Genomic DNA, 17419 nt, shown 5'->3' on the forward strand with positions numbered 1-17419 from the left:
TTTTTTCATTGCGCAAAATTAAAAAGTAAACGGTGCCGAGGCTATTACTAATGTGGAAAAGGGTGAGCTTTATCTAGATATTAGTGAATATATATCACACGAATGTGGGCGGGCCTAATTCACTTCAGACAGAAGAGCGTCCGGTATGACTTCTATCGAAATAGGGATGTTCGTCGAGGACATCGTCATAGGGATAATTATGTATCTCGAAGGTCTAGTATTTGAGATATAATTGCCATCTTGCCATGGCCTTATGGTGAATGATTGATGGCCATAAAAAAAAAAAAATTTTAATGGGAAACACATTCAAGGTCTAATATAATATTACGAAAAGAATTGGGTAATATTAAATAAACTAATTATCGTCGAAATAAATGTGGTGTTCCAGTCGTGGAACCAAGTATTTCAGTGCTCTATTAAATGTAGTACATTCTGTCAATTGTATACAGTGAGTCAAAATCTAGTTTAGATGTAGTTAGTAGTTTAGTGTAAAGTTGGGGATTATATTAAAATAAAATTAATAAAATATTAAGGGATCTTAATCGTATAAGAGAAATGGAGAAATTAGGGACAGATTGAGAATTCGCGATTTTCTCAGATATTAAAATAGGGGTTTTAATAAAATGTAGGGTAGCGGGGAGCTGGTAAAATAATCGGTGGAACCTCCATGTAAACCTTTTATTAACAACATATAAACATTATACAATATATAAAATATAAAGTAATCGAGATTTAGACTAACTATTCAGTTAGTTGGGAAGCCTTTTATATGCCAAAGAGTAGGCGGTGCTTACAATGTCATCAAAAGAAAAAACTCATTCATGACAAGATTTGCTTAATAATTATTATTATATTTTTAATGTGTTTAAATTATTTAATAAAGAATTTTGTCTTACTTTTATTGTTTATATATATTTTTAGACAATTATCTTTCTAGAACCACATTCTCATTGATTATATAAAATTTTTTTTACAAGGATTTAATTACTACTATTCTATATAAAGAATACTTATTTATATTTATCCTGTGTTAGATCATTTAATAACTTATCATAGTAAGTTAATAATTGTAATTATTTATCATAAATGAATTCTAGAAAAAAAACGTTTTCTTTTATACTTTAATATTTTTTTAATTATTACTAGTTTATAAAAATATATTATTAATCTTCTGGTATGCTTTTTTTGGGAACTTGAACTTAGGATGTACTTCGGGACAAAATCAGGACTACTACCACAATAATATATTTTCCTATGTAATAAATGTTTTCTAAGTTTAATAATATAAGCAGAGAAATATTAATATAAAAATTAACATTAAATAAAAAACAGTTAAACAGAAAACGATAAAACTAAGTATAAAAGTAACGAAAAGATAAAAAAATAATAATTTTTATTTCTTTCTCTTTTTAATACCAAACTATTAATATAAGCAAATTAATTTATTGTAATTATAAAAGTTAGAATAATTGAGAAATTACTTAATAATAAAAAAAACATTAGAAAAGTTTATAAAAACAAAAATAGTAAGTAAATTAATAATTTTCATAAGTATAATAATAGCTATTTACATAATTTGTGCCAAAATATTTGTTCAGTTGTAAAATTAAATAAACTATTGAATAGTATTGGGGTTTCAAAGTGCTCTTATTTTACTAATTCTTATATTTTTTTAAATTAAATAATATATTTTAAATTTACATAAAAAAATATATGAGATAAAAAATTCTTTATATTTAAAAAAATTATAATATATAAAAAAATATTTTGGTAAACAATTACAATTATTATTTTGTTCAGTAATAAGCGCAACTCATTATGGGTGATTAATTGTTTTCAAACGATCTAAAACCCTTCATCTTTTTTTGTTGTAGGCTTCATGGCTAGCTAAATTTTAATATTTAAGTAGTTATTTTGTAAGAAATTTTAATGTAAATTCTTTCTATCATTATTATTATTATCATTATCTATCGCGCTTATTTCTTAGAATCTTCCTTTTATTGTTTTAAGGGTTAGATATTGTAAAATCGAAAAAGAATTTTGAATCCTGCTTTAAACTTATTTAATTCCATAAATAGTAAGTTATATTTAAAATAATTTCATTTAATTTAATAGATTCTAAAAGAATAAGGCGCGTCTTTCTTTATTTTATAGTAATACTTTGAATATCTCTATCTCTCATTGTCTTACACTTTTATTTAAACTTATAATAAAAGATATAATTCAAATTGAGAGTGTGTTGATTAATTGGAGATACTTCGGGCAAGAATCAGGACTATAGGCCAAATAATATGTTTTTATTACTGGACAATGAGGTTTGGAAGTTTTATTAGTCAATTATTGATTATTGGAAGAAAAATCAACAATTTAATTATCATTTTGACGTCGTGAACCAATTTGGTAACCCTAATACATTAAGAGGGAGATTAAGATAAGGTGTCATCAAAAACCTTATCAGTACCTGTTCAGATCAAGTGACTGTAATAGGCAAAAAGATTGTGAACCCATAGAGCATATCTAAACTTCAGAATCAGGACTACTGGATTGTGAGACCCATAGAGCATTCCATACAAAATTATTCAAGTTTCATCTAAATTAAGAAAATATACCATTCAAGAAGATCTATAAGACAGTTATCCTAAATTAAAAAGAATCTAGAAAGCAAAGCTCTAGACATCTACATAAAACACAAACTATATTATCCCGACTTAAAAAGGATAACTTCTTCTCTCAAGATTAGCAAGAGAAATTTAATTAAAAGCTAGCTATATTATTATTTTGAAGGAATCTAGAAGACAAAGTTCTAGACATCCATACGTGCACATTATTATTATTACCAATTTAAGAAAATCCGTGGCATTTAAAAATTAAAAAGATACAAACTTAAAAAGGATAAAAATTAAAAAGAATAGTCTAAAAATTTTATGGACATTAGTAAAAGCTCTTGATTTGAATCAGAATCTAATTCTTTTAAAAAAAGAGCGAACATCGTTCTAAGTATAATAAAAACGTTATCAGGAAACCTATCAATAGATTAACATATTATTAGTAAAATTATTAAATTTGATGTTAAATTTCTACCCCTTCGAGACAAAATAATAACAGAGTTCTTTAAGGATCTATTGAATATATATCAATTAACTGAAAGTATTACAACCGAATCAGTTTTATCATCCACAAGTATAAGTTATTTAAATTTGAGTTAATATACATCTCCAACTACAATGACTTCATGGGCAATTTCTCCAAGTTATGATGAACATAAAGAACTAATCGACAGTTATACAAAAAGATTTATTAGATTTTTAGATTTAGATGGAATTGTTGAAGAAAGTAAGAAAGTTTCTGCTTTAATAACTAAATTACCTGATCATATGATTGATATTCTTGAATTACATAGTGATTCAAATACTACATATGAACAAACTTCTGAAATATTAGTTGCCAATTTTGGTGGAAAGACTTCTATCACAACCGCTGTTCAAAAATTAAAATATTTTAAATTGGATTGGAGAGAAGATAAATTAATAAATAGTTTTTTTTGAATTTGGGAACTTGATAAAATCAACTGTATCTCATCTAAACCTAAGAACCTTATTAGAATATCAGTATAGTAGAATATCAAACATAGTTTCTCACAGAGATGAAATACATAGAAAAATTACTTATAAGGAAAATTATGCTTTATTGGCTGATTTAATAAACGATATACATTCTACATATATTTCAAGTAAGAGAAATAAAAAGAAAAATGACTCACATAAAAGAGGAAGTTTTAAAAAAAAGTTACACTGTAATTATTGTGGATATAATAATCATTTAGAAAAAGAATGTCTTAAAAAGCAAAATCAATCAAATTCTAATGATAAGAAAGTTAATTTAATAAAAGAATCTGAAATCTCTCATGGTAAACTTTTCATAATTAGTCTAACAATAAATAGTAAATCTGTAACAACTTTAATAGATTCCGGAGCAACAATTTGTTTAATAAAGAAAAGTTTATCTGAAAAACTGTATATGAGGATAGAAAAATCAACATCAACTTTAATTTATGGCAGACAAAATCAAAGTAAACTTATTGGACGAGGGTATTTTATTTTAAAATTTGGTTCATTTAATATCCAAGAAAGAACTGAAATCTGTAATAATTTAGCGATGGACCCTATTTATGACTTCATATTAGGAACCACTTTATTAGAAAAGCTTGGTAGAAAAATATTTAACTTTGAAGAAAACCATATCACTATTAAAAATGTTAAAATTCCTTTATTTAACATAATTGAACAATAAGAAAGTTTCGTTATTAATAATATGAGATTAGAGGAACCTGAAATAAAATTTAATGTTAAAGGAAATTCCCAGAATTTAAAAAAGTCTTTAGTAAAGATAAAATTGATATAGAAAAATGTTCTATACTTGTACCAAAATAACACTTTATTGATAAACTTCCCAGTGAATTAAAAAGATATCCTATACCACCTACCATAATAGAATCTGCAAAAGAAGAAATTTATAAATTAGTGGAAACAGAAGTTCTAAAACCTACTCTATATTGTAAGTATTTATATAATGTTCTTTTTGTCAAAAAGCCGAATGGAACATTTCGTCTTACTGTTGACTTGAGATCCCTTAATAAAATCACCATTAAATCTCAGTATCCATCTAAGGTTCTAAGAGATATGTTGCAATTAAAAGGAACAGCTCTCTTTTCAAAATTGGACCTAACTTCATGTTTTCATCAGTTTGTTCTACAAGAGGAGGACACTGATATGTTCGGAATAATAACCCCATGGGGAACCTCAAATACCTACGACTTCCACAAGGATATAAGAATTCACCTTTTATATGTCAGTGGATTATGGACATTGTTACAAAAGATATACCAGAAGCTGAATGTTATTTTGATGACTTATTAATAGCAACTGAAGATAATGCTGAAATTCATAAAAGTATTATTAAAAATACTTTACAAGCATTGAAAAATTTTGGTCTTAAAATCTCACCAGAAAAATGTATATTCTTATCTAAGAAAGTCAAATTTCTCGGTCATACTATCTCAAAAAATGGAATTCAATCTGATAAAAAATCTGTTAAATTAATAAAAAAGATTTCTAGACCTACAACATTAAAACAGCTACGTTCTTTTGTTAGCGCATTTGGATTTTTCAACCAATTTATACCTAGGTACTCCATAATTATGTCACCTTTATTTGAACTATTCAAAAAAAATAGGAAATTTGAATAGACAGATGAAGCAGAAGAAGCTTTCATAAATGTAAAAAATAAACTTATCTCAAATCGTGTTCTTGCTTACTTTAACCTTAAATTACCTCTTATTATATTTACGGATGCTTCACAAGTAGGATACGCTGGAATTTTATGTCAAACTTATGGGAAAAGTTATAGACCTGTAACCTTTTGGTCAAAAAGTAAACCTAAAACCTCTTGAAACTACTCTAGTTGCCATCTTGAATTAATTGCTGGAGTATTATTTTTTAAAAAAATTAAACATTGGATAATTGGAAATAAAGTTATATGGTACACAGATTCTAAAAGTTTAAAACCGTTTATTAAAAATTTTACAGACTTAAAATATATCTCATATATAATAGAGTTACAATATTATGATTTAACAAATAAACATTTACCAGGAATGTTTAATAAGATACACAAAAAAAGTTAAGTGCAGAAATTTTGCACATAAAGTCGAAAATTTTAATAATTTCGATAAGTGCAGATATTATGCACATATTTAAAGTGCATATATTCTTACATATAAAGGAGTACTATTAAATAATCACAAATCAAATAAATAAAAAGAAATTTTATTAACACAAATTTATAATTATATAAAGTTATTAATTAATTATATAAATAATAAATGTTTTCTTTTTTTCCACTAATTTCTTTGTTATGTAATAATAGTTAGTACCTAAAATAAATTATATTATGCTTAATTATATATAAACTTACAATTTTTCCAAGAAATTTTCTCATATACAATAGTAATGGCTAAAATATATTATAATATAGTAAATTATATATGAACTTACAATTTTTATAAAACTTTTCTTCTATACAATAGGAATACCTAAGAAATATTATAATATGATTAACTACACATAAACTTGCATTTTTTTTTCAAAACTACTCTTCCTATGTAATAATAACAATACCTAAAAATGTAGCAAGCTAAAATTATAAAATTAATTTACAGATAATATTTTACCAAATATTCTTTTTTTAAAAAAAACATATAAGTGTTTTTCCAAGGATCATTAAACAAAATTGATACCTTAAAGAGTAAAATTATTCCACACGACAACAATTAATAAAATTAGTTATAAAACCAATTATTAAGACATTTACAATATATTAAACAATGGAAACTAACAGTTTAATTCTATCGTTAATAAAAAGTGCAAAAAGAACTGCTTATGAAACCAAACTTAAAAATATGAAAACACTAAGGATTTTAAATTTTTTCAAACGAACATACAAGAAAAAAATGTAAAAAAAGTTGCAAGATATTTGGTGGATGTTTTTTTTAAAAGCCCTTTCTCAAAAGAAGATAAACATGATGGTCGCAATTCACGTATAGTATTTTTGGAAACTGCAAAAAATTTATACAACATAAATTTTGATATAAATGGTAAAAAATTTAGCAGATGTTTGACAATAAGAAAACAAAATTCAAAGGTAAAAATTAATACTGTTGAAAAATATGTTGATAATGTTTGCATACGAGTTGAAAATTATTGTCAAAAGGAATCTGATAAATCAAAAAATCAACTAAGACACATATCTCCAGAAGAAATTTTGTTTTCTTTTTTTTAATAGATATGAACTTTGTTTTTTTCCAGGATTCTACAAATGATGAAGAGATTAAATTTGTTAGAGAAGAAAACTTTATTGCAGTAATGAAGGTGGGAGAACTTATCAAAAAATTTAAATCTCCAATACAATCTATTTTTTTTGTAGGAACATTAAATGAAAAAAAAGTATATACAAAGCACGAAGAATTGTTCAAAAGATTAGAAAATGTATTAGGGAAAAATAATATATATTTTTCAAAAAAATTAAAACAAAATCTCGATAAATTTAGAGAAAAAATAAATTAAATATTATTTTTTTTATTATATTTTTTGTATTAATTTTTTTTAATTTATTTTTGTATAAATTTTTGCTAATTTGTTTCTTTCAAATAAACTTTTTTTTATAATATGCTTATAATTTTTTTTTAGATAAAATGATTAAGTGCCTAGTTTGTTTCTGCGACGTTCATATAAATGAATGGAAACTACACATAAAACAACCACACTTTGGTGATGAAAATATTCTTATTGGAAAATGTCGAATGGGCAATTGTTTAAATAGAAATACAAAAATCACTAGAGGAATGAAATTAAATCGGTATTATTATCATTTGGAGCAATATCATGGATTAAATATAACTAGAAAAAAACCTTTTAGGACTAATCAATTGAATTACTCAATTAATACAAATGAGATTGATGATAATAATTTAATTTCCACTGCAGCCAATAAAGAAGATGAATTTGATGATGATTTTAATATTGATAATAAAAAAATTGAGTCAGTTATTCCAGAAATAGTTTTTTTATCCATAAATGATTATGATTCAGAAAAAATTCTTGCAATAATATTCAAAAAACATAAAAGCAACAGTTCTCTTATACGAGATATTGAAAATGTTATAAAAATTATAATGATGCAAAGTAAAGATAAAGTTTCAAGTTTTGTTTAAACAAATCTTTTAAACAAAATTTGTTCCAGTGAAGAAGATATTAAGTATGTTGATATAGATCCTGATAAAAAAATTAGTGAATTTACTACAAATAATTTTGCTTTAATAGAGGATGAAATTAAACAGATAAAAGAAAAAAGATTATACACTGTTAATGTTTCCAAAGTTGTAAAGAATTTTTGTATCCGTAATGAAATTAATTTTGACAATGGAAAAATAGATATCGTTTTATACATGGATGAAATTCAACTTAGAAATCCTATTAAACCATCAGCTTCTTTTAGTTATATAATGTATATTTCTTTTAAAATACTTTATTTAAAAACGATTAAATCATCTAAGTTGACGTCTATATGCCTTTTTGGATTCAATATCTCTGCAACTACTAAAATGGAAAAGTATAAAAACTTATAGCTACAATTTTGAAAATAATTAAAAATTGCAAACTTACTTTAAATGGTGTAAAACATATTCTCAATGTTAAACATGTTGCAGATGATAATTATATGCTTGGTTATTTTTTTCAAATAGATATTAGCTTTATATCCCTTTCATCAAATAGTTGTCGATTGTGTAAGCATCATGAAAATACTTGGTACCTTTTAAATAGAATATCAGCTAATGATAATGAATATTCACGTAAAAGAAAAATAGTCATAACATCTGAAACTGTTGTAAACAAAATAATCCAACAGGATACAATCAAAAAAAAAAAGGACGGTAAAATCTATGAAGTAGATGAATCTAATATGCAGAAGGAAGATGAGAAAAAAAAAGTATGGATATATACAAACAATGATTTAGAAAACTCATGACCAATAAATTTATGTCTGAATATGTTATAGCCTTTAAAACAGCTATTAACAATCAAAAAATAACTCAAGAGTTTTCTACGGGAGTTACAGAAAGAAGTAATTTTTAATTTCGGAAAGTATATATGTAGGACTAAACATTTTATACAAAAATTTTAGACGATTTACGTGTTGAATCTACAATCCTAATCTTTCATTAGAATTAAGTTACACTGTAGATGCTCTCCATGACATTGAGAAAGGGTTGATTGCGCATGCAAATGTTGTTATTTTAAATATTCTTGTTAATATTTATAGAGTTAATAAGTATGAAATTGAAAATTACGCAATTAAATATGTGAAAGAAAATAAACTCACATATATAAGGAAATCAATGACTGGAATAAAAATAAAAAATAGAATTAGCTCTCTCTCAAATAATAAGTGTTTCCAAAGGAACAAATTTTTCATGTCTGAAGCACAACAAGTCTCTCTTTTGAAAACTTTAATATCTATTATAAAAAAAATAGAAGATTATTTTGTTTATCAAACAGCAATATTTTTATTGCTTTACTTTCTTTTACTGAAAGTTTAAATAAAATTCAAGTAATAACATCATCTCATGGATTAACAGATGACGATATTCATAAACTTGAAGAAAAAATTGATATTTATTTTAATGCTAGGCCAGCTTTAATCCATGAAAACCATGATATAACATTAAAAGAACATCTAATTTTACATTATGCAAAAGTTTTTAAAAAAAACCATACTGATTTTGCGGTATTTTCATCAAAAAGATTTAAAAGTTATAATAAAGTTTTTAAAAATCTTCTTGCAACAAGTGTAAATTATATAAATATTCCTTATTCATGTGCAAAAAGAGCAATGACTTTGGAAAATTGTTATATCAGGGCATTTGAAAAGTTTTGAGCCTAAGGCATTAGTTATTAAAAAATAAAACCAATATATAGCCTATCTTAAAGAGAAACTTTTTCTATCACTATAAAAAAAAAGCCCTAACTGATAAGACAAATTTTTTTATCAGTTATTAATATTTAAAACCATTCGATTTTTAAATATTTTCTACCATGGAAAAATTTGAAAAAAAGCCGTTAAAAAAAACTTTGTAAAAAAGAGCTTAAAAGCTACAGAAATCTTCAAAAACATGCTAAACGTATCAGGAGAAGATTCTCTTTCTAATGTCACTATTAGGATATGGATATCTGAATTCAATCATGAAAAAACAAGCTTAGAAGATGATCCATGCAGTTTCGCTTTAAAACTGCAACGACCAAAGAAATCATTAAAAAAGTCCACAAAATGGTAATGTATGATAAAAAATTTTTAGTCAAGAAGATAACTGAGAAGATGGAGATTTCTGTGGAATAAAAATATTATATAAAAAATGAAGAATTAGAGATGAAAATAATGTCCGCAATATAAGTGCCGCATTCACTGAAAATCGATAAAAAAAGCAGCGGAGTTCAAATTTCAAAGAAAATTTTGGAGCTTTTTTTGAAAGATAAAAAAAATTTCATTAAAAAATTTTTAATTAAGTATAAAATGTGGATTCTCTACAACAATCCTGAGCCAAAAAAAATAGTCAAAAGAATGGAAAAACCCTAATTTTCCACCTCTGAAATAGGTTAAGTCAACGTTTTGAAGCAAAAATATTATGACTTCAATTTTTGGGATTTCAAAAAGATTCTTCTAATAGATTTTTTTCCAAATGGTCAAAATATAACTGGAGAATATTATTCTAATCTTTTAGACCAGTTGGATCAAAAGATTCGTGAAAAAAAATCATTTTTTACCAAGACAATGCACATGCTCATACGTGCTTGACTTCTTTATCAAAAATCTCAAATTTGAGATACGAATTATTGCCAAATCCACCTAATTTTTTCTTTAATTATTAAAAAATTTTTAAAAATTGCTAATTTAATTTTTTTTTAATTATTATTATTTGAATTAATAAATTATAGAAAAAATTTATTAATCTACATTTTACGCAAAAAAAGAAGTTAAAAAAGTTAAGTGCAAAAATATGTACAAAAATATGTACAAAAAAATGCACATAACGTAGTTAAGTGCATATTTTTACCGATATGACATATTTTTGCACTTAAATTTTTCAGTGTAGCTGATTTTTTATCAAGAGCAAAAAGTTTTGAACTTCCAGAAGATAGTTTTGAAATACTTAAAATAAATGTTTTAATGGAATTAGATATACGATGTCTTCAAGCACAGGATGAAGATATGAAAAATTTACCTAATCTTATAGAAAACAATGGAATATATGGTATACAACAAGGAAATCAATTTAAACCTTATTTACCTATAATTGAACTGGAACGAATGTGTTTACAAGTCCATGAACATAGACATTTCTCACTGGAAAAAACATGAAGATTAGTACAAGAAAGATGATGTAATCCTAAACTAAGATTTACAGTTAAAAAAATTTGTAAATCTTGTCACATTTGCCAACTTATAAATTTAAATCAGAAAGCAATAATACCAATAAAAATTGTAGCCTATTCAAGTTCTAGAATGGTATATAAAATAGACTTATGCGGACCATTTTCAAAAACATTATCATCAAATGGAAACCAATATATCTTATTGCTTACGGATACGTTTTCAAGATACTGGATGTCAGAAGCTATTACGGATAGTAAAACATCAACCATTCTTGAAGCCATTCTACAATTATGTTATAAATATGAATTTCCCAAGAAATTTAAATTAGATAACGCTACATACTTTAATAATCAAGCATTTGATACAATGACAAAAATTCATGGAATAGAATTAATATTTGGACAACCTTATAACCATACAAGTCAGTCTATTGTGGAGAGAAGTTTTCGAACATTGCAAGATATTATCAGTAAAATAATTGAAAACCCAGTAGAACCCAGACTTAGACAATGGGATTTATGTTTACAACAAGCATGTTACTTCTATAATGCTTCTCCGCAATTAACAACAGAATATAGTCCTTATGAATTATTCTTTGAAGGAAAACCGTACTTAAATTTGGACATAATAGACTTTGCAGAAATAAACTTAATTGATAGAGACAAAATTTTTGAAGAACAACTATATAAAACCCAATTATCTTATGCAAAAGCACACTCGGTACTTTTAAAACATCGTTTAGCTGCCGTGGAGAAAAACAATACACCTGTTCTCAATTCTACAAATTTCAAACCAGGAGATTTATTTTTAGTCAAGGAAATTATTAGAGAATCAAAATTCGACGTATACTGGGAAGGATCATATAAAGTAATTGATTCAGATTCATACGTTATTAAATATTCAAAGCCAAGATAAAAAAAGGAAATATTTAGAGCTCACGTATCACAAGTTAAACGCTACTATAATAGTGAAGCTAAAGAAAAAGAAAACTCTCATGAAAACTCAAAAGACTTAGTCCCGAGAATGGAAAACTTAAACTTAAATGATAACAGCATTAAAGAAGTTGAAGATGGCAAAGCCAAAGATAGTAATACGACTATTAAAAGAAAGAGAGGTAGACCTAAGAAGATAGAAAACAATTCAACTCCAAATAAAGATAACAAAATTTATGTAACTTAAAAGAAGTGTGAAAAGAATAACCATAATGAAACCCAAATACCCGCTTCACACGAAAAAAGAAAAGTCGGTAGACCACGTAAAAGAAAGATTCAAGAGATCCAGAAACATAACTTAAATCCGGATAAACATTTTAAAAATATTGATATAGATAATAATAAAACAAGAAAAGTCTGTCCAAGTAAAAAAAAAAATTCAAACAGTAAAATAAAACCCGACTACATCCATATAAAAGCAAAGCAAAAATCCCAAGATAGTACTTCAAATAAATCAAGAAAAATAAACAGACTAAGAAAAATTTCTAAAAATCGAGAAAAAAAACAAGAAATAGACTTGCATATGCTTAATAAGGATCCTAAGAACAAGTTAGAAATATCACGAGAACATAGAGCTATGAAGAAACCTGGAAGATTTAAAAAGACATCTAAAAATCTCATAAAATCTAAAAAGAAACTTGGAAGACCAAAGAAAGCACTTATCCATTATAAATCTGCTGCTATAAATAATAAAAGATCCGGTAGACCAAAAAAGGTAAAGCAAAATGCAGAAGTTAACTATAATCAGCGTAAAAATGTCGAGATAAGCACAAGTACAAGAAAACCTGAAAGAATAAAAATCGTCGATAAAGAAAAAGATAACGAAAAATATAAAACCTGCGTAAAATTAAGAAATGGATATATCAAAAATAAAGAAAATTTCAAAATTGGTACCTATATACAAGACATCGATGTTAATTTGGACAAATTTAGTAAAAGAAACTCGAATATTCTAAAAATTATATTAATTATCTATAATTGGACAAAAATAGCAAGAAAATATCATGAAAATTATAAAAATTAGAACTAAATATGATAAAAATAAAGAAAGAAAATTATTGGAAAAGAAATTAAGAAATATTATAAAAATAAAGTTAAAAAAAATTGGAATTATATTTCATCATTGCAAGAGATCGCACTTCTGATAATAAAAACAACTATTTTATTGGTAAAATAACAACAAATTTCAAAGTTCCACAGGTCACATTCGATAATCATGGGAAAAATTTTAGAGTTATAAAAATTAGGAGTATAACAAAAACAAAAGTACAAAGACTCTCAAAAATTTATATATATATATCAAAAATTGTAGAAAAATTTCATACCTTCAATTTTATCAAATTATTATTTTCTAAAAAAATATTTCTAAATATGAACCCCTGCTCAGCCTGTGAGAGACATAGAACCATGAGAAAACTTCATAAGCACCTTGTTGAAGTTAGAAAATATGCTGCAAAACTGATTCGCATTCTTGACAATATGCCGTATTCCTGTTCCGACGAAATCAACCTCTTCCGTCACTATTCATCAATGAACCCGGTTCAACTTGGTCAAGCGGAGATGGACTGTCACTTCTGTACACTTTCTGAGGAAGGAAAAGTTATCTGCATTTACAAGGATTCTAAGAAAGAAGATGAGAAGAAGTAACTTCTAAACTTCTCTCAAAGTCGCGGTTCTCTTTATTTATCTATTTGTTAACTATTATTTTAACAAGCGCGTGCTTCGCACACACTTGCCAGCAAAGCATGTCTTTGTTTATTATATAGATTTTAATATCAATTATAGAATTATTCAAATTAATAAAATAAAAATATTCTGATATAAAATTTAAAAATGTTTTTTTAATTATTACAATATTTATTTATTGCAAATATTAAAATAGCGAAATAAAAATTAAAAATAATTTATCATTATACATTTTAATAATAAAAAATTTTTACTTATATGACTTTTACAAATTCATGCAACAGATGTATCTGGAAAATCTTGCGTAAGTGGTTTTTGAGGAATCATTTTTGTAGCAAGTTCTATAATTTTTTTTATAATAACATTTTTTATCTTTTCTTTTTTATTAGGAAATTGTTGGTATGACCATTTAACCACAACTCCAGATAATGCTCTAACACGGCTAAGTGCCACATATAATTGGCTATGTGAAAAAAGACCACTCTCATCAAGGTATAAACCAATTTTATCTAGAGTCTGACCTTGTGATTTATTGATAGTAATACAAAATCCAAGTTTTAGTGGATATTGATGCCTTGTAAAAAGTATAGATATTTTTAAATCTAAGAGAGTATGTAATATTTGTGGTAAAAAGTCGTTTATTAGATTTATTTTAAAATATTACCTGAAGACTTTCAGGGTTTAAAATAACAGACAATAAACTTAACTCAGTTATATTATATTCTAAAAGTTTTATTGTGTTTATTTAAATATAATATATATAATCGTACCTGAAAGTATTCAGGTACTTTTTGTAATATAAAATAACTATCACAGTTATAAATGTAATGTTTCTTTCTATTTTTCATTTATATATTATTCTTATTTTGTTGTTTTTCCTTCTTTCCCAAAATATACTTTTCTTTTCCAAAATATGATGTATGAATCATATTTACAATTCTTTATTGAATTCTTCTTTTCTTTTATAAGCACATTATGTTTATATTGGAATATAAACATGATGTGCTTCCCACAACATCACTTAGATGCATAATGCATCTCTACAGTGGTATTAAAAATGTTTTTTTACCATCTAATGATTTACACTTTAATAATTTTTGCATGCCATCTAATGTTTCAATAGTTTCTTTATAAATCAATCGTGTCCCATTACATAATCACTCTTTAATATTTAAATTTCTTAAACATATCAAAATACAATTTTTTGCTAATATTATTTCATGCAATGGATATCCTGATGAATTAAATGTATTAAGTAATTCAGTTGTAACTTCTAATTTATAAGCACAATTTTCAAATTTATTTTCAAAATATAAATTATCAACAGAATAATGTGTTGTTTGATTTTTTGAATTAAAATATTTATTTAAAATTTTTTCATTTATGTCGTTAACCATATTATTTGTAGTTGCCAAAATAGCTGTGTTTTTATATTTTACTGAAAAATTATTTCTTCTTTTACCAAATACATGCTCTATAAATTGATCATCACTCTCTTCAAAAACTATTTCATGAGGCAAAGTCACAAATTTATGATTGTCAAACCTTCCATCTAAAGGATATGAAATATTTGAATAAAAGTTTCTCCATTTCCAATATGTAGTAGAAATTGAGCAAAATCACTCTCATCAACAACTACTCTCATGTTTTTTTTCCAATAATATTCTTTTTACCTAATCTCCATGTGTAAAATACTTTGATGCAAGTATTGTAGATGATATTATTTCTTGAGTTGTTAAATTTTGTATAATAGATAAACATTGCCGAAAATCGCCGTCTATTATTATTAATTTACCTCCAAAAGATTTTTTAAAAACTTTTGTATTATGCTTCAATGCCATATAAATATATGCTAATTGTTTAGCACTTAACATTGAAATTTTATCAATAAATATAGCAGAAGCACTTCGTAATTGGAATCTATCTGAATCATTTATAATTCTAATATTTTTTTTTCCACAACATAATCTTTTTGGTTTATATTCAAAGGCATTTTTAAAAATGAATGAATTGTTTGCCCTTCAGGTAGTAATGATGCTGCGATACCTCCTTATTGGCTACCATACTTGGTGGGCCGAGGCTTTTTGCTCGGCTACTATCTCCTTATGGAGATAGCTAGCATAAAATACAAAGTAGCGTCTTTATAAAATACTTTATTAAACAGGAGGTGAGGAAAATGATAAAAGAAAATTACAACAACTAATAATTAAAATTTTTAGTATTTATATCGGGTCTTGATCTTGTGATTTCTCGTGGGTGTTACCACCCACGACGACCTGTAGTTGCTAAATTAACATATGTTTTGCCTTCAGTTTTTAAATATTTTGAAATCAATTGATATACATAAGTTTTTCCAGTTCCTGCAGGTTCTTCAATCATAATAACTTTTGAATCCCTGTCTAAACCAAGAATTTGTTTTAAAAAGTTGTTTATTAGCTTATTTAAATATTACCTGAAGACTTTCAGGATTTTAAATGGGTGATAAAACTTAAAACTAAGTATCTTCTATATTATACCTAAACTATTCTTATCTTTTATATCCAGATTATGTTTATAGTTGAATATAAACATAATATATTTCCTCATAACATCACTTAGATGCATTAGAATGCAGCTCTACACTGTCATTAGATGAATTAAGGCATCAGTATCATTATTAATATCAGCACCATATAAAAAATCATTATCCTCATTTAAATAATTTAAATATATTCTACTATTTTCATTTTTAGGTTTTTCATGAATATACAAAACTTCAACAGTTACAGTATTGCATACAATTGGATATTCAAATATTTTCCATGTTGCATCAGTTGGTCCAACACATCTTACTTTTTGATATGCTGATACTTCATCCTTGTTATTATCATTATACAGCATTTCTACATTTACTTTATTTGTTTCTCCATCTTTTACAAAATATTTGAATAAATAAGAAACAGCTAAAACTTGATTAACAATTTCTACATTTATATGTGCATTAAAATATCTTAATAGAGTTGGATTATATGGCACAACATAACTGTTGTCAATTTTTCTATTATCTAATAAAATAATATTTTCATTTCTATTATCTCTTCTTTTATAATGGACTTTTCCACTTATTTTATCTATATATGTCTCTTTTACAAATTTTTTTGGAAAATTTTTTGAACATTTATTTTTTGACAAATTCCAACGTGTAGATTTTTCTTTCATTTCATTACAATTTTGATGAAGCATGTTCTTAACAGCAATATCGTATAAAGCTTTATCATGCTTAGAATCAGATATTTCAGCATAAATAATTTTGTCAATTGTTGAAGTGTTTTTTTCAAATTCTTTTATACGAAGAAGAATATGAGCATGAGGAAGACCTCTTTTTTGTACTTCAACAGAATAGAATAAATATTCTTCTTCTCCAAAAAGACCATGCCGTAACATTGTTATTAATTCCATAAGTTTTAATGAAAATACTCTAATAACAATGTCCGGCCTACCTGTTGATTTGAATCCTTCTGGTAATGAATTTATTATTTCTGGCCATTTTGGATTGCATGTAAATGTAATAAATAGATGTGGTTTACCAAAATGGCGTTGAACAGCTAATGCATTCTGTTTTTTGAATTTATACCATTTGGGTCCCCCAGTTAATGATTTTAAAATTCTTGCTGAAGTTTCTCTTTCAGCATCTGGGTTAAAAATGTTTTCATTATTGTTTCTCCTCATTTACTTCAATACCAACATCAATTACATTGTTCTAAAAAATATTAAAA

General features: G+C 25.5%; 9 protein-coding genes across 9 annotated transcripts; 6 read left to right on the forward strand and 3 right to left on the reverse strand.

The window, feature by feature from the left end:
• Positions 1-3224: 3224 nt before the first annotated feature.
• SRAE_0000066800 (Aspartic peptidase domain-containing protein) lies at positions 3225-4290 on the forward strand (the record flags this gene model as incomplete). Its single annotated transcript, XM_024646590.1, has 2 exons — positions 3225-3534; positions 3602-4290. 2 exons carry the CDS (start codon positions 3225-3227, stop codon positions 4288-4290), a joined length of 999 nt encoding a protein of 332 aa, XP_024500756.1.
• Positions 4291-4789: 499 nt separating this feature from the next.
• On the forward strand, positions 4790-9492 carry SRAE_0000066900 (Reverse transcriptase domain-containing protein; the record flags this gene model as incomplete). The annotated part of the gene is made up of 4 exons (XM_024646591.1): positions 4790-5012; positions 7245-7596; positions 7798-8061; positions 9090-9492. The coding sequence occupies 4 exons, from the start codon at positions 4790-4792 to the stop codon at positions 9490-9492; spliced, it is 1242 nt and encodes a 413-aa protein (XP_024500757.1).
• Positions 9493-9727: 235 nt separating this feature from the next.
• On the forward strand, positions 9728-10971 carry SRAE_0000067000 (Hypothetical protein; the record flags this gene model as incomplete). The annotated part of the gene is made up of 2 exons (XM_024646592.1): positions 9728-9885; positions 10701-10971. The coding sequence occupies 2 exons, from the start codon at positions 9728-9730 to the stop codon at positions 10969-10971; spliced, it is 429 nt and encodes a 142-aa protein (XP_024500758.1).
• A 144-nt stretch (positions 10972-11115) lies between these two features.
• SRAE_0000067100 (Integrase, catalytic core domain and Ribonuclease H-like domain-containing protein) lies at positions 11116-11901 on the forward strand (the record flags this gene model as incomplete). The annotated part of the gene is made up of 1 exon (XM_024646593.1): positions 11116-11901. The coding sequence occupies one exon, from the start codon at positions 11116-11118 to the stop codon at positions 11899-11901; it is 786 nt and encodes a 261-aa protein (XP_024500759.1).
• A 600-nt stretch (positions 11902-12501) lies between these two features.
• Positions 12502-13002, forward strand: SRAE_0000067200 (Hypothetical protein; the record flags this gene model as incomplete). Its single annotated transcript, XM_024646594.1, has 1 exon — positions 12502-13002. One exon carries the CDS (start codon positions 12502-12504, stop codon positions 13000-13002), a length of 501 nt encoding a protein of 166 aa, XP_024500760.1.
• Positions 13003-13349: 347 nt separating this feature from the next.
• On the forward strand, positions 13350-13625 carry SRAE_0000067300 (Hypothetical protein; the record flags this gene model as incomplete). The annotated part of the gene is made up of 1 exon (XM_024646595.1): positions 13350-13625. The coding sequence occupies one exon, from the start codon at positions 13350-13352 to the stop codon at positions 13623-13625; it is 276 nt and encodes a 91-aa protein (XP_024500761.1).
• Positions 13626-13937: 312 nt separating this feature from the next.
• SRAE_0000067400 (DNA helicase family and P-loop containing nucleoside triphosphate hydrolase domain-containing protein) lies at positions 13938-14512 on the reverse strand (the record flags this gene model as incomplete). The annotated part of the gene is made up of 3 exons (XM_024646596.1): positions 13938-14266; positions 14329-14335; positions 14435-14512. 3 exons carry the CDS (start codon positions 14510-14512, stop codon positions 13938-13940), a joined length of 414 nt encoding a protein of 137 aa, XP_024500762.1.
• Positions 14513-14821: 309 nt separating this feature from the next.
• SRAE_0000067500 (DNA helicase Pif1 like family and P-loop containing nucleoside triphosphate hydrolase domain-containing protein) lies at positions 14822-16043 on the reverse strand (the record flags this gene model as incomplete). The annotated part of the gene is made up of 3 exons (XM_024646598.1): positions 14822-15216; positions 15460-15588; positions 15941-16043. 3 exons carry the CDS (start codon positions 16041-16043, stop codon positions 14822-14824), a joined length of 627 nt encoding a protein of 208 aa, XP_024500763.1.
• A 237-nt stretch (positions 16044-16280) lies between these two features.
• SRAE_0000067600 (Helitron helicase-like domain-containing protein) lies at positions 16281-17372 on the reverse strand (the record flags this gene model as incomplete). Its single annotated transcript, XM_024646599.1, has 1 exon — positions 16281-17372. The coding sequence occupies one exon, from the start codon at positions 17370-17372 to the stop codon at positions 16281-16283; it is 1092 nt and encodes a 363-aa protein (XP_024500764.1).
• Between the last annotated feature and the right edge of the window lie 47 nt (positions 17373-17419).

The sequence above is a fragment of the Strongyloides ratti genome, scaffold srae_scaffold0000007 (assembly GCF_001040885.1).
Source record: "Strongyloides ratti genome assembly S_ratti_ED321, scaffold srae_scaffold0000007".
NCBI classification, from domain to species: domain Eukaryota; kingdom Metazoa; phylum Nematoda; class Chromadorea; order Rhabditida; family Strongyloididae; genus Strongyloides; species Strongyloides ratti.